Genomic DNA, 17354 nt, shown 5'->3' on the forward strand with positions numbered 1-17354 from the left:
ATCGTGGTCAAATCCTCTGCATCTGCCATGAAATCTAGCCAATACAATCATACACAGATGGTCATTATTGATCAAGGGTTATCAGGCACAATTACCTAATCATTCAGAATTACTTTCACACATCATTACGCCACAATGTTTATAAGAACGAGAACAGAGCCATTAACACAGAGATGTACACATATACACCGATCAGCCACAACATTAAAGCCACTGACAGGAGAAATAAATATCATTGACCATCTTGTGACAATTCAGTGTTCTACAGGGAAACTTTTGGACATGGCATGCGTGTGGATGTTACATGTACCACCCACCTAGACCAGACCAGGCACCCCCACCCCATAGCAATGACACTCCTTGATGGCAGCAGCCATCCCCAGCAGGATGCAGCCTGACACAGGCACACACACAAAAACAGTTTAGGAACAACTAAACATGAAAAACAGCACAAGGTGTTGACCTGGCCTCCAAATTCACTACATCCCAAACTGATCAAATATCTGTGGGATGATCCACAGAGGCCCCTCCCCTCAACCCATAGGACCCAAAGCCCCCCACTAACAACATTCTGTTGCAAAACACCACAGGAGACCTTCAGAAGGACCATGTCCGTTCTCTGATGAGTCACAACTGTTTCACAGGCACAAAGAGGACCTTCACAACATTATGCAGGTGGTCATATTGTTACTCCTGATCCGTGTAAACAGCTACAATATTAAATTGCTTTGAAGTGACTGAAACATGTGCCTCATTGACTTACCAAGAAGGGCTTCAAACAGGTTGCTCTTGAAAATCCCCATCACTCTCTGAATGGCAGTTTTGAGTTGCTGCTCCTCTGGCATCCTCAGTTTAGTGCAGTACTCCTCCAAAAGCCCCAGGGCTCGAGCTGTGTCTGCAGGGCAGAGGGGAGACAAGGCCGTGTGGCTTTGTGGGTTTGTTTTCTTCATATAAAAAATATACACCGTGTATTTTTCCCGTCTCAATCCGACAGAATTTGGCATAACGTGACGATACCGTGTACGCACTCTCATCACCTGTGGCACATGCAGCAACTCACCTTTTTTTCTGACAGGCATGGCTCCGTGACTGTGTAAACGGTACTCTCACTAAGGCTTCCAGTTCAGTCTTCAGTGCATGGTCAAAAAAGTAGGAAGGGTTTTGGTAAATTGAAGAAACAGCTAGTACTAGTTAACAGATTCTAACAGCATGAAGGGATGCGGTCGCAAGAGTCTCTGTCCAAGGCGACAGTACTTGGTGTCCTGCAACAGTCTCTCATCAGCGTCTCTCTGCCGTAAAGTAAACTAAGGGTCCTTGATGTGAGGACTCCAACGGACGAGTGGTTTTAACACATTCTGCACATGAGGACGTTTATTAGTTCTGCCCAGGTCCACTACAGAAAAGTCATTGTTTGGCTGAGTGTTGGCAGACCGCAGAAGTGCCTTGTCATGACTGGCAGAGTGCTGGTCCAAAAAAGACGCTCACAGACAAACAGCTTACAATACAGTACAGTACAGGCAGACCGGAGGGTGGTGGGGGGGGGGGGCACAAAGCTGTTAGGTCCTCACAGTGGGTCGGAGTGTGTGTAGAAAGGCTGGTTCAGATTCCCACGGTGGATGAGGACCCGTCAGGTCTGATGGCAGCCGCCGGGGGTTAACGCTCCCTGCTCCGTCCACAGCAACACACGGCTGGTGTGGTGTGCCAGTCCTGGGTTGGTCCTCTGTCTGTAGAGCTCGTCCACATCCTTTATCCTGCTGATAAGTATATGGCTAAAGTTTTTTTTTTTTTTTTACATCCCTACAAGACAAAACAAGAAAAAGGGCACAGCACACTTCAAAGACGCCAGGTTAATGGTGAGTTGAAGAGGAAATGTCAACTGCCCCCTTTTTTTTTTTTTTTTTTTTTTTTTTTTAAACAACGATTAAGGAAATATCAGCTAACACCTAACAGTCTCTTCAGAGTTTATGTCTGGAGGTTTTGACTTATGAGGGAGGGACGTGTGTGCACCCTCCATAAGGCGGCTAAGGGCCAATCATGGAATTAAAAAATCCTCAGTGTCTTCTCCTGCACATAAATGTATAGACGCGTCTGGTCCGTTTGATAGCTAGCATTCATGCTAAATCACCAGCCAGCGGCGGTGCCAAGTGAAAGGATGCTTCTCCAGTGCGACGCCTGGCTGTAGGAAAATACCTGCCTGCCAAGTGTGGGAGAAAACGCATGGCTCTCAAATGACTCCATGTATTTTCATTTCCGCAAAACGGTGACTGTGCATTCGCCAGAAAATTCCCTTGACAAAAAAGTACTCCCCCGGAGCTGCCATATCTCTTTATTCTTTATCCAGGTGCTGTGCCGCTGCGTTAGCTAGATGAACTGATAGCATCGCCAACAGTTTTAAGTGCCAAGAACAAGCCGGCCACGACCAGCACGGACACTTCCGCTTACGGCTTACAAAATAAACACACCATGTATTATTATTTTTTTATTTTTTTATTTATGTATTTATTTATTTATTATTAGAGACGTAACACGAATGCGGCTCAGGCGTAACGGCTGTCTATAATTTATATATTTAGTACGTTGTAATGAAGTGAAATTGTTAAATTTCTTGAATTATGAGTCACAATATAATAAGAAAGATTTATAAACAACATTAAAAATACCCACCCACCAGTTAGCATTGTTATTTAACACCATTGGAAAGCATGGTGTTACGTTCAATATGTGAAACTTAATATTGTGACATAAGTGGCGCAGGATGACGCTTTGCGTTTGCGCGTGCACACTCTCGTGCGCGCGTTGGCTAATCTCTCATTTTTTTAGCCCTCTCATTTTTTATTTTTTTTTATTTTTTACTTTTCTTTTTAATGCTCCTTTACTCGACGAGCTTCGTTCATTTATTTTGAAAAGCAAACTCAGCTGAGCGGTGGCCAAATCCGCTGAGCTTGACGCAGCTGCTGAACTTACCTTAGCAACGCAGAGGCTGGTCTCTGGTTAGCTGCCCCTCGTCTCGATTGACAAGGTGAAACAGCCAATCGCAGGGCGTGATTTCTTGCCGCATCAGGACGGCTCGACCAATGAGAATGCTCTAAACCTATAGCGAAGGTGAGAGCTGAACTAGTGCTGCAATATACAGTATATACTGTAGGAAATATGAAACGTATAATTATTATTATATTACACATATTACACTATTATTATTATTATGATTATTATTATTATACCTTTTGATAATTTATATCTATATTATTATCAAAATGTAATAGTAGAAACCCTAAATCATTATTTAGAGGTTAAAATTGCAAGTATACGTAAATAAAATGCTTTGTTCTTGTTGTAATATACTGTGTATGACAATTAGATTTTGACATTGAAATTAATTAATGGCCATGTTGGACAAACAAAGAGAATAATGTTTCCCAAAACAGTCCAAAATTGGGTTTAGTCTCTCTGTGGTTGTTACTGGTGGTTATCGTCAAAGAGTTGCAGTCGAGCTTCAAGACTAAGGACTGTGTGACCCAGTGGTGAACTCTGATGGTCAGGAAAGATGGTACGACCAAAATGAGTTGTTGCCAGAGAGGACTTTCTCTTGAAGTGAATTCAGTAGACAATAGAAAATACACCTGGATAAATAGATTATACAGTCATCATTAAAAGATGCGACGCATGTAGATATTCACAAATAAACATAAGTACTATGACAGAGACTTTTAATTGGACGAAGGACGACAGGAATAGACAGGTATCATAGAATAGTTTAATAATTCAAGTGTGTTCCTATAGTCTGGTTTACTGAGATAAGGCCTGATGCACATAGTGTCACATAAACATCCTGTTCATTGAAGATAGAAGTCTAATCACATTACACAATATACAAATGATTAGGGCTCAAATCAATATCAGATCAATTCCAGATCAAACCGATATTCATGTTTTATAATTTAGATTGTACTTCTGCATCATTTTGTATAATCCTAAGAGATTTGAGATGGCAAGCTGAATATGCAGTTTGACCATACAAATAAAAGAATCATCGGTTAAACAAATCGATAAACATGGTTCACCGAGGGAGCTGCATCCGTCCAAAGTACCATAAAGTCTAGACAGTTTCACCTTGCCATCATAAACATTCTCAAAGGTAAAACATCCTCCACCCATTCTCCATCAGACTGTAACATCCTCTGCCACAAGTGGACTTCATCTGACGTTGAATCCATCCAAACCACTTCCACTCCGTAGCTCTTCCCTGCAAAAGACAAGCACAGAAACAACACGATTAACAGGATGGATGGTGAAGCAGACCCAAAGGCACATGGTGCTGTGACACAATCTGTGTCTTAGAGTGTACAGACAGAAAACAACCAAGAAGACACAAATATTTAGATATATCACATGTGTTCGTTTTCTGGACAGCATAACCAAAAGCATATCACACATTATACCACAGGTTTGTGACATTCCTTGGTTACGGGAGGCCCAAGGCAAAGATACATACGCCTCATTTAGACTACCATCCACACACCCACACTGCACCCTGGCCCAATAGTTTTCACGGGGACCTAAAAAGATGCTTTGTTTGTGGTGCACTCTCGCCTACAAGTCTCGGCCTCTGAGGTTCACAGCTTCCACGCAGGCTCTTGTCCCATTCCCGATACTATTCCACACTAACAGCTGTAGAAGTGAGAACAAGGATTGACACATACTGAACCACAACTGACACAGTTTTTGTCAGTCTGCATCATGGAAAGTCATCACCACCGTTTAGCGGTGTGATAAATATTTCTGAGACTGAACATTTTGGATGCCAGGCAGCTGTCAGTGTTTATACTGAAGAGACTTTTTAAATACAGTCTGAACAGATCAGCACTTTGTATTATCGCTATTCTAGCTGTTGCAGTTTTTATTGGATTTAAATACATTAACACGTTGCTGTATTCTGCAATTTTGTATCTTCTGTCGTGGCTTTTTATTGTAATTTTTCTGCACTGAATAAATTGGTCTACGATCAGATCACACTTCCCATGAAGCAAATGAGATCAAACTCATATGCAGCATAAAGAACATTGATACTATAAGTCTAAGCTTGCTGAAAAGAGATGAGCATTTTGGAATCTCACCTGTCCCTAGCCCGAGCCTCAGACCGCCGATGTAGTGGTTCTTTAGTCGATCGTGATCCCACACCGTGATCTCCACACAGGCCTCTCTGAGGTCCTCTGCCCGGAAGCCATCATAGACCATGGTGTGGTTGAACATGGGGTTGGCGGTCTTCTTCACCACCCGTGTCTTCTGTCTGCTTTTCCGGCTTATGTCAGGAAGCACAGTGCTGGGACGGAAACACAGTCTGATCAAGACTAAATACATCAACCTGCAACTAATCATTATTGTCCTTAGTTAATGATCTTCAGCTTTTGTTTGGTCTGTACAAAAAAAATCAGTAGTTTATTCCAATATGTTGTTTTGTTCAGATTACATAAATGTTTAATTAGATAGTTAATAATCTAAATATCTGCTGGTTATCATTTTTAATTTCTGGTGAATTGAAAACTAACTGCAGTGTTAGCTGTTGCTTTGTTCATTTGTCTTTAGTGACAGAAATACAATACATAGAAAGGACAAGAAACAAACAACTTGGCAGGTGAGTGGACAAGCCATCTGTCAGCTAAACACAACAGGGCGTAGTCTGAGGAGCTTGGTACGCTAGCCAGCAACTATACGTAGTTAGCATGTCGGTGAACAATTATTTGCTGTCTTTGCAAGTCACAAAATAAAAGGCACTCTTAGGGGTGACCGCCATCACACCTAAAACCTGGCCGCACAGCCAGCAGCTTGTGTGGATCAGCCACATGTGCACAGCTGGAAGCCTGGCATGATGGATTGTCATGTGACCTTGTGATCTTATAATCCTTGCAACAGTCTAGTCACCTCACAAGGTAAGCATAGAGGGATTCGTTTGCAAAAAAATGGAATATAGCACTCACAATTATGATTTCACTAATGTATATGCACCTGTAGCTTATCTATGAGTTGTTGTGTATTCATTGGGTTCAAATGAGCCCTTCATATCTACGTAAGGAGGGGGTCCATGTTGTGCCACCTTTTTTCTGCAATACACTGACTCTGGAGAAAGCCTTTTGTATTTATACACTGGGGAGACGACCTCCATAGGCTGTCCTACAAACTCGGAGGGGTCAGGAAGAGGTATTTATTTGGTAGCAATGTCACCACTAGATGTCACTAAGTCCTACACACTGGTCCTTTAAAAGAGAACACATTGTGTCTCTGCAGCCATTGACCAGATAATTGTCAGGTTTCTTACCACTTCACGAACGGGTCGATAATGATTCCTCTGACTGGAGGAAGATTCTTGCAGTCTTTCACCCAAATCTGCACCTCACCAGTCTCCGTCCTAGATGTTCTGCTACCTGTGAAGGCATTTAGACCACAATAAGTGATACCAATGATAAAGCCAAAAAAGGAACGTACAACATTTAAATGTATAGCAAAGAGTCATGGGCTAACTGTGGGATGTTTGTGGCAGGAATCTCAAGGCGACTCTCATCTGTCCTCTGTTGTCCGTCAGACTCGAAGAAGACAGCGCTGCGATTGGTGCCGGGACCTGAGGGGTTAAGCTGAGGTGAATAAATGTCCAACAACTGCCACAATACACAAGGAATACTTGAAAAGAAATGAAGGTTTTACCCTTGGTTTCAATGTATATTCATTTATCTGTCCGTTGCTGAAATCCCACTCGGAAAAATTCAGGTTCACCTCCCCCAGGAAGACGTTCCGCCCAAAGGTATCATTGTGCCACACAGCGACGTTCAAAGTTTGAGTTTTCAACGTCTTTATATCGATTTTAAACTGTGAAATGAGAAGAACACAGTCATGGAGGTGGTCCTTCAGTAAAAGTTCAAATACCACCTGGTAAAATCTTGCATTTACATTCTGACTTTTTAAATATAACATAAAATGAGTAAATGTGAATATTCAATTCAGTTCTTGATTAAATCATTGGTGGCTTGGTTTGTAAAGATTCTGAAAATTAATTCATAGTGACTTATAGTGAGTCCTTCATAATGTTTTTTTCAAACAAAGAACAGGATGACGGTGAAATGCTCAAATTTGTACTTAAGTGCAACGCTTGAATACATCTTAGTTACATGTCACCGCTGGCAACCAACGTCCTCATATAAAATATAGAGTAGATGTAAAAAATATGAAATTCTTACCCCGAGTATTTCATTGTAGATGGGGTTTAACGTCTTCTTTTTCACTGTGGTTTTTCTCTTTCCCAACTTTGTTTTGTCAGGAACAAGATAACATTTCACATACCTGTAAAATCCCAGCAGATTATCTTTTTTTTCTCCAACCTTTATACCACAAATATCATCTCTTTGTCATTTTTATCATTGAGTTTGCAGCGAGCGCTTACGGGTCGGAGCGGCTCTTCTTGGTGTCGGCCACAGCCAGATCCCTGCAGAGCACCACAAACATTTGAAACTCTCCCAGCTTCTGGATGTAGTTGACAGCAAACTGAATGCTGCCCTGGACGATGGCACCAAAGTCTGCGGGGTAGATGCTGCTCATGCTGCCGCTGATCTGCACAGATTTGAAGTGTTAATGTAAAGTGACAAAGGTTAAGAGTTTGGACTCATTTGGTTACATAATCTTGTAGTAAACATTCAACTTTCCGCCATAATAGAGCTATTTATTATCAAGAGAAATAGATGTGGACATACAGACGACATAGAGGCCATTCCTGAGGATATACTTAAGTTAGACATGGAACTGCCAGTGTTTCTTCTACGTCCCAAGTTGGTCTCAAAGGTGCCATCGCTGTCTGTCTGATAAGACCAACGAGAAAAGAAGAAAAGCATTGGTGACACTTAAAAATATAAATGCCAGTAAAAAGAAGAAATAACTGGGCTGTGAGTTTAATGATTGGTCAGTTCAGAGGGATTTACCTCCTCCTGCTGAAGGACTGGCACAGACACACAGGATTTCATTTTCGTGACAGCAGAGGCTGAGGGTGGTAGTGAAGAAACTGGAAGGTAGATATCACATTTAATCTCTTGCAATAACAATCACCATATTATTTTTAATAATAATTAATGCCAGTTGAACGCAGATTTATGTGTACAAGGTGAAAACTGCATGTTTACCATCATTCACACTTCCAAACGGATTCATTTGTTCTTTTGAGTAATTTCGGATTTTCTGTTCTCCTGAAAAGAAATTTCACCATGAGACAGTGTTCTGCTACAAACCAAAGTTATACAGCCCATAAAATATTAGGACTTTAAATGTATCCCAAAAAAAAAATATATATATAGATTTATATTACATATCAGAAGTGTAAGCACTTCTCTTACTTGCATCTGAGGTGAGATTTTCATAACTTTTGGACGATGACATGCGCCTTGAAGATAAGCGTCTCAGAGCCGACATGACAGGATTCGAACTCTCATCATAACCTGTCACAAATGTCACAAGATCTGTCCTGGAAAATAGACTCAAGTCTCTGGTATACTAAGTAAATTGGTAGCTTCATCTTACAAACCATATAGCAACTCCTATATGTCAAATCAAAAAGAACGTCTTGAAGGACATTAGTTAAAAGTAGTACACAATCAAAACATTTGTTCTACAGGTTTGTATACTGAAAATACCCTTGTAGAGAAAACACAAAAGTTAAATCAGTTGAAATCCTCCATATCAATGGAGAGACCATTCAAAAACTCACTGCCTGAACTCGCCCGAGACAAAGACCAAGCCTCGGTTGTTGCATCTCCACTGGAGTTTTTGTCTTTGCTTTCCATAATCGGAGAAGCAATTCTGGGAAGATACCTCTCAGTGGGACCGTCCATCTGGTTTTCTGAAAAGTCTCTGGCGGTACTTTGTTGTCTCTCTTTCTCTGCAGTATCAGCTTTTTCTTGGTGAAAAGGAGGAATGTGGGCCCTCTCCTGGGGCCCGAGATAGTGCTGATGATCCTGAGGGATGACTGCTCTGGCGAGGCGTGTATAGCTCCCCAACTCCTTTTCAGAAGGTGTTTTGGATCCTGGGGAAGTTGGTGAGTTTGTATTACTCTGTTTTGTAGTTACATGACTAGATTGAGTCAATCTGTCCTCTGAATGTAAAGGTGGAGGAGAGGAGGAGAGGTCTGTGCTGGGGTTAGTGTCTGTGAGCACTGTTTGCTTTGCTGCATGCGAGGGACTTTTCCTTTGTCTCGCCACTGGTGTTGGCTTCCCTTGTTGTTCTTCGGTGACTTTAGCTCCGGGGCTGATGTCTATCGGAAAGGTTTTCAAGGGGGAGCCTTCCAGCATGGATGCCTTAGCACTGGAGGATTCCCGAGGTAGGACCTTGGGATGGCAGGTCTTGGATGGACTTCTCCTGGCTTTGTCATCCTCGTCTTTTGATCTTGGAGGTTGAGGTCTACTTGGACTAACGGATCTTTCTTGATACTCAGTAGCAGCTTTGAATGGATTTTGAAGACACATTGACTGTTCATCTGGAGTTGAACCAGAGTTCTTCAGATGTGCCCCATCTTGAACATGATTGACAAAGGCCCCGTCTATCACTTCTTCATTAGCCTTGGTTCTGTAGGGAGATGTTTGTGCTTCTCCTTCAGATGTCTTTCTGTTATTTGTGGAAGCTTTCAGGTCAGGGACTGGGCTGCTAGAGGTTTCCTTGGTTGACTCTGCTTCTTGATCAGTAGAGCTGGACTTCCTGGGAGAGGGACTTGGGATATGCTTCTCTTGCTTTATGGCAATAAAAGCACCGGAGGGATTTGCAGTCCGTGGCTCTGAACTATGTAAATTTGTTACTGAACTTGTCAGAACTTCTTCTGTCTCATCGTAGATAACGACTGGATCTGCTCTATACGTGCCATCGCCTTTTGTTAAATCTACTAAGCGGTCGCGATCAGTCGGTGGTGAAAAAGGATTTCCTTGGGACACACCACGACTGTGCTCCTCTATCATTTCTGTTTCCATATGCGGTAAAAGGCTGTAGTATATGGTCTTCACATCACGGTTAGTCACACGGTCACGTGAAGCTTCTACTTCTGTCTTGGCGATATCTTCGGGCTTTTCCTCTTCTATACTATATATATATTTGCTGTTTTCTCTCTCCCAGAAGGATTTCAGGGTGGATAGTCTTTCTGAAGGTTGAGCAGCTCTGACTTCTTTTACCTTTTGCTGCATACCTGCATCTGCAGAGTTTTCTGTTTCTCTGAACTGAGTGTTGTGCGGTCCTGTGAGTTTGTCTGAGGTTCTGTCTACAGCACCTTTGGAGAGATCCTGTGTGTTGCCTGATTCCTTCTGCTTAGGTATATTTTGTTGGTTTTTTTGTGGACTCTGCACCTGAGCATTGGAGGATGGCTTGGTAACTAAGATGTTGTGTCCAGCTGTCCTGTCTATGGACTTTATCTGAAAGCCTTGGTCCTCTTCAGGCTCTGTCTCTGAGTGAATATGTTTACGTATGTTCTGCTGAGGGACACCTGCAAAGACAGCAAGCACCATCAGATCAATCATGTGCATTTTGCCCACTAAATATTTTTTTTTTATCACTGTCAAATGAAGTGGGACACATGATTTTCACAAAAATGCACCAAAAGTTGCACTACACTGTAATGTTCTAATACTATACTGAGTATTACTACATTAATAGGACATTATCTCCATAGAATAAGCAGATTGTCAAAGTTGCTCTTTAAAGCCACTTGTATACTTTGGGATTAGCACTGTCACACTTCATTTCACAGTGACATAATATACCAAAGTCCAACATATGGTATGGTACGGACACTTGGGACAACTATGGACGATACTGATACAAATAAAACGTTTATGATGGACACCAATGATACAAAAGCAAGTTGCAGTAAAGCTCACTAATACAAATATATTTTTCTTTAGAGTTCTTATCCACTGATCTCCATGGGCAGCAAAGCACAATTTTCTTCATGCAAGAAAACGCGTAGATATCGATGTTTGTTAGTTTGACTTGCTGACGGGCTGTTTAGTTGTCTCACTGGTTTAGAATAAAACTCCTACCAGCCAAGGCCTGGTGTCGGCCGGCTTCTTGATCTTGGACGTCAGCCTCAAATTTACAACTCAGTTCTTCTTCTTGTGAATCCAATTGACTTTGGTCCAATAAATTCCTCTCTATACCAGCAATGGTACTGCCAAGTGATAAACTAATATACCACTCATAGAGGACACTTACTGCGGAATGACATTTACTTTGATACTTGAAGTATGTTTTGCAGATAATATTTTGTCCGTTTTCTTATTTTTAGCTAACTAACATTTTGAATACTGTCTTCTACCACTGTATAAGGGTTTCTTATTGAAAACTCTCTGTATGGTAATTACTTTTGTGAATTGTTCCATGTAACAGTTGTCAAACATTGTAAACTTTGAGCAATTTGGGACATGCTTTGCTACTTCAACTATGCTTTCACATGAGGGCTTGTACATAATCTACAGCTTGTACTGTTGTTGTACTGTTTTTAGAATATTAAAGTTTGCCCATATGTCTTCAATGTCAGGGTCTATATATATATTTCAAGAACTGTTGAACGTGTAACAACAATGGTTTAAAATTTCAGAAGGAATTAGTATAAGGTAACCAAATGATCTGTTGTGCCTTGTCTTAACTGTCCTTATTTGTGTTGGCTGTTTCCTTCTTATAATTTCTCACACAGAAACATTGTTTTCACAGCAGTAAAATATTTCCAGCAGCGACAAGTCATGCAGTACGGATTAGGGGTTTGGAATGTATTTCTGTGTAATCCTCTAGCTAGTCACAGATTCAGGTATTCAGGATCTCCCTTCCCCTTTGACAATGCCTGAGAAAATCTGTAGTCCCAGTTCACCGGCTCATTTCACAGCATTTAAAAGAAGGAAAAAAAAGACTGATGGTTCTGGCATCAGTGCAAGAAATCAACCGGCTTTTAAACAAGTATGTTCACTGCTGAGGCCCAGCACGGAAATATGGTGGTTCAAGTTATCACCTTCTTACCACTGTGGTAAAAACGTCTTCTCTAGAATTTTAACACCACAAGATGAAATACATTCAGATAATAATATGTGTTAGAAATGACAAGCTAGTCCAAAGCTTCCACCTGCCATGCAACCGCTGCTCATGCTAACATGCTGGAAAGGATTAAACAGCCGAGACGCAAAGGACCCAAACACCTGGACGTCGAACAGACTGCAAGAACCAGACTTACATTTGTTTGTAACTGCTTTCACAATTGTACACCGAGCTCACAAGTTCCCTCAGTTCAAAACATAACACATGGTACATTCATTAGGTTACAATACAGTGATCCACTTACACTTAATGCATATTTCCAATAGAATAATCTGATTGTTCTATGCTAACTCACCCGCTTTTGGCGTCCGGGTTTGAGCCGTTGCTCCATACAATATGAGATTGTCTCCAAGAACAAGCTCAGTGTTGAATGGGTTTTTTCTCTGCTTCAACAGAGGAGGTAAAAATTCAAATGCAACAGATGCAACATGGCACTGGAATTGGTATTTGTATGTACTGTTTCACCAGACAGGGTCCTACCTTTGTAGGTGACTGTAGAAATGGGTTTGGAGTATCTTGTTGGGTTTCATAAGGGTTCTGGTTCTGATACCTGTTAGAATGAACAACAATCACATGATATGTTAATCATTTCTGAAGATTGGACTAACCCAAACCTTTTTAGTCTTGAAAAGTGCTCGTCGGGAGTGCATCACACTGCCCTCCACTCGTGCACAGTTTAATCAATAGTCAGTGAAATAATAAGTTCATATTTAAAGTGTTGCAGGACAAATAATTACAACTGTAAACTTGATTGCCTTTAAGAAAAGGCAGGCCAAATTTTATGCAACTAAAAGTAGAGGGTATGACTGTATATATAGATACACAGATATACGTACGTATGTGGTTGCTTCTCAGAAACACTGGGAAACATGAACATGTGAGACCGGACCTTGTGAGAAGATTACTAAGACCTTCAGTGCCAATTATCCCTCAACTCTGCACAAGCCAGCCCCCTATCAGTTACACCCAAGTAATCTGCTGTAGTAGAGCAGCATGTGATGTTGTTTTGGCTGCGCAATGTGGAGTTACTGTTTTCTAAATGTGTACGGGGTTTGGAATTAGTAAAGCGGCAGGCCAGGAAAGAAATTCAATAAGCTGGAAGATGATTTAAAAATTATTAATACTAATAATAATCACCTGTAACAATACTGAATGTCTGATTTCTGCTTCTAGGCGACTGCTTCCTGCTTGGGCTACACTTACCCATCACCGGTGAAGTGTGCGGAGGGCTCCTGAACTAGTCCAGAGAGCACAGGTGGGACAAACACTTCTTTATTTGCGCTGCAGACAAAACTGGGCTTCTCAGGCAATATCTGGGAAAGCTCCACTGCGGCACACAACACAGCCACTGTTAGAAAAAGTTGACCTGTCCACTGTACAACACACTGTTTACATTCATATTAACCAGATGTAACGATAGGTCTCCCATCACAAAACGGGTCATAAATAAAACTGACAATAATGCTGTATGGTGCTCTAACACATTAGCATAAAAACTTCATTGTTTGTTAAAAAATACAGTAGTTCCTATTCATGTGTCATGAACCTCTGGAGAGGCAGTGCTCACTGGTGTAATGATCTCTTTGAAACCCCGTTCTTGACACTGATCAAACATTTGTGTCTAGAACTTCCTTTGTTGATCTTTCATGGGGATAACAGGGAATGAAATGACAAGACAAGTGTGAAAACTATTCCGTGCGCACAAAGTTAGACACGTCACAAGACACTGAATCACTGCATGTATGAAGCAGAGTGACGGCTCAGGTCGATTAATAAGCCTAAATTGTCAGACGCCGTAAATGGCTGTCCGTCTCCACGCGTCAGCCTTGTGTGGGAACTGTCCAGAGTGTCGCCTGGACAACTTCTGTAGCCTCTTCCCCACTGTCCCCACTAGTGATTGACTGTGGCCCCTCTGCAATGAGTGGCCTTAGTTGCTGAGAAGGGTTGGCTTATCTAACGGTTTAATTCTGCCTTTTCTGCCAAGCTGTGACAGATGATGTGAAGGTGGTTGAAGCAGTTGTAGCTGGGACTTTGCCCTGGATCTGCTGATTCATCAGGTGAGAGCATGCATGCAGAGACCTTGCAATTTAAGTCATTACACTTATTATGTCCCTGAGATGGAGAAGCAATGAGACATGTAGCAGACTCACGTATAGTCAGCGGTTTGTTGGTTTGTCTCATGGAGGCCCGGATGAGGTCGGAGCCATGGATGCGATCCTGATGGCGACGCTGCTTGGTCTCGTAGAACCATTCTCCCGTCAGGTACTTCAGCTTGTTTTTGTTGCTCACCGTCTTCTGCAGGTACCTGAGCGCAGACACACAGACACTTGAGCTCTTTTCTCTGCACAGTCTTGTCCGTGAGCGTTGAAACGTGCAGGAGATACTCACTCTACGCGGAGCTCCTCGGCCTTCTTCAGCTCGGCATCTCTTTTCAGCACAGCCCGGATAGTCTCCTGCTCCTCCTCAGTCAAGAAACTTAAGTCGATCATGGCGACTTCTGACCCTTGCTGAACCTGAGTTTGAGTCTAGTCGCTGGACATGACTACCACTTTACGGAGTTCTTGCTTTACCCTTCCAAGTCACGTCGCTGATGTTACACGAATATTTGCAAATTATCTATGGTATATATTAAAAAATAAATAAAAATGTGTCAGGACAGCTGTTTTGGACATGCTTTCCTTCAAACGCAGTAGTTTTCTGCAGCCATTTGGTCTTTTCTTCATCAGTTTGCACCTAAACAAAAAAAAAAACAAGAGTAAGCATGTTATTTTGTTATCTGACATTTACAAAATGAAGTTCGTTTGGTACCAAAACAGTTGGTAGATATTGGACTGATTACCAACAACTGAGTTTAATGTTTTTCCAGACAGCTAGCGACAACATACCGTTTTCAGTTTTTCAGAATTCACCTCGTTAAATCTGAAATCTGTCTTTCTCATCCGCCTGTGTGAGACACTAAAACATGTACAGACACATGCTGTTTGAGTCCAGAGGAACAGACAATGGTTTGATATTCAAGCCACCGTAGCGGCTCGACACAACACGGATGGTCCTTTGCCTTGACATGAGCCTTTTAACTGAGGAGACAAACTCTTTGGCTACAAGTTCCAACAATGTCCCGGTTTCCTCACATCAAAAAGAGCTGACTCATTGCTGGCTGTTTCGGAAATATTTTTGCACTGGGGTTGACTCCTGCAGTTTAATCACGATTCAAGTTGGGACAGCTATAAAGGCGTCTTGTGCTCGAGTCCAAGGCCCTGGGTGGCATTGGTATGACAGTTGTGGCAAACACAGAGTGCTTTGTTTTAAAAAAAGAACAATGTTGAAATTCACGTTCACCTTAATGGGAAATGTCTATCTGCAGAATAAAAGAATGCTGCATGTCCAGTTTCATTAAAGGCGAAAGTCGAGCTGAAACACTTGACTTGTTTCCTTGTTGTGATAGCTGTGAGTTGACTCACTTTTTTTTTCACTGCCACAGCTTCCTTGAGATAACTGAAGATTTAACCTGGTACATTTCCACTGTAAAAGATCAAATAATAAAACAACATTTGCATACAACTATTCACACAAGAATGCGGCTAAAAGTTTCTCACGACTGCATGGATAAAGTTCTTTACATGATGATGAACATAGGGCAGGGTCAAGACAGGGCCGGTATTAAAGAGAGGAACATGTCCTCTGGTGACATCCAGCAGAGTCATGAACTAACTTCTCTCCTTCTCTAAAGTAAAAAGAAAGATAGAGAAAACAAATGTTTATCTCTAACAGAAGAAGCTGTAACAACTGAATAAAGAGTCAAAGCTCAACCGCTGAAGCCTGTTGATCTCCAGCAGCTTTCACAGCTCAGTGGTCGTTGTTAAAATATTATGTAAGTGTTTGTTTCCTCAGATCTGACTCTCAATATGTTCACATGACATGCAAACAGAACATTTCTGTCCAAGCAGTCTGGTGCAGTTTGACACAATTAACTGTGGAGCTGATTTCAGCTGCATTATGAAGGATAACACAGAACCGGGTAACTGACGGTTAAGCAACCATGCTAACATAAAACTGATGGTCCAACAGTTTACAAGTGCAGTTTCATGCAGACGAACATATCAGCTAGGATTCATCACAAAGTATCACTTCCAAACCGCGCTCACACTCCAGTTCATGATCCCGAGTTAGAGCGACACTGCAACAGCAAACCAAAAACAAATCCGTATTTCACGAGTGTAAAAAGTCAGAAAGCGTTCAGCTCACCTCTTGCCGTTGCTCCTGGCTGAGTGGAAACTAACTACAGCTGGAAACAAGCCTGCACCAGTTGGGAGGAGCTGCAGACCTGCGGAGGCAGGAGAGAGTGTCTGGGAGATCTGCCTCCACGTTGCCGTGCTTCACCGAGTACCAGGCTCTCAGCTTCAAGTAAATCCTGTCCTCTCACTTTAAAAACGGCGTGTATAACATTTTTCATTTTTTTCATTCATTGTCCTACATTTCAGTTTTCAACTATACTTTGAAAGGGACTTGTGATTTAGTTTCATGTGCATGTGTTATCTGCTTTTCAGTGCTTTGAGAATGCAGTTCCTGGTCTGACTGCTGGTGTATTTTTTCTTTTCTTACTATGCTACCATGTGACCTTGACACGACTGAACATCCAGCCTTCTGAGCTGGAATCAGATAACGCTACCACTACGAGCACCACGAACTCTCTAGAGCTAGAGATAGCTAGAGATAAATAACATTCTCTGCAGACCTGGATGCAAACTTCATCAATAATCCCTTCTGACATTTTCAGCTTCATCTTGGGTTTGATTGTAACTTGGACATGCATGCCAAGTACAAGGAATTAGTAATGATGGCACGGCCCATAAACCAAGGACTCCTCTGATTCAGGACCCTCTTAATGCAAAGACCAACACAGAGCCACCAGGCCACAGCAGTATCAAGAATGTAATAAAAGTTGCATAGGAGTAAAGTTTAGGTAACTGCCTTCAGTGTTTTGGCACGTGGCACTAAGCCAAATTATAGAATCACCTCCTCTTTAAATATACATACAGCATTGTCAGACGGACTTATATTCCAAATAATAATTATAAAGTCGTCCACAATAATTGTTTTATCTGTACTAAGCACTAAATTATAAAAAGCATCTGAGCATTAGAATAACGTAATCAAGCACAAACTGAAGAAGTGATTTTTTTGTTGTCCAGTAAACTTCTAGGGACTTGGTAAAAATGTTCCCTTAGTTTGAGCAGTGATGATGATGAGGAGGAGTC

The 17354-nt window shown here is 41.8% G+C and overlaps 1 protein-coding gene across 1 annotated transcript; it reads right to left on the reverse strand.

Moving 5' to 3' along the window:
- Window positions 1–3740: 3740 nt before the first annotated feature.
- Window positions 3741–16474, reverse strand: sytl2a (synaptotagmin-like 2a). Its single transcript, XM_084564793.1, has 18 exons — window positions 16342–16474; window positions 14485–14829; window positions 14247–14401; window positions 13300–13423; window positions 12577–12646; window positions 12392–12482; window positions 8741–10495; window positions 8370–8471; window positions 8160–8222; window positions 7962–8041; window positions 7737–7841; window positions 7430–7596; window positions 7227–7329; window positions 6697–6858; window positions 6517–6613; window positions 6314–6419; window positions 5115–5320; window positions 3741–4243 (listed from the first exon to the last, which is right to left on the reverse strand). The coding sequence occupies exons 2-18, from the start codon at window positions 14583–14585 to the stop codon at window positions 4107–4109; spliced, it is 3624 nt and encodes a 1207-aa protein (XP_084420919.1). The 5' UTR covers window positions 14586–14829; window positions 16342–16474; the 3' UTR covers window positions 3741–4106.
- Window positions 16475–17354: the final 880 nt, after the last annotated feature.

The sequence above is a fragment of the Chelon labrosus genome (genome assembly GCF_963514085.1).
Source record: "Chelon labrosus genome assembly, chromosome: 17".
NCBI classification, from domain to species: Eukaryota; Metazoa; Chordata; class Actinopteri; order Mugiliformes; family Mugilidae; genus Chelon; species Chelon labrosus.

Bases quoted from the DNA above. Each gene is read 5' to 3' on its own strand.
- sytl2a (XM_084564793.1), bottom strand. From the start codon at position 14,585: ATGATCGACTTAAGTTTCTTGACTGAGGAGGAGCAGGAGACTATCCGG. The intron at 14,402-14,484 runs GTGAGTATCTCC...GTCTGCGCTCAG, and splicing joins GCCGAGGAGCTCCGCGTAGA to GTACCTGCAGAAGACGGTGA. The intron at 4,244-5,114 runs GTGAGATTCCAA...TGTCTTTTGCAG, and splicing joins GAGGCTCGGGCTAGGGACAG to GGAAGAGCTACGGAGTGGAA.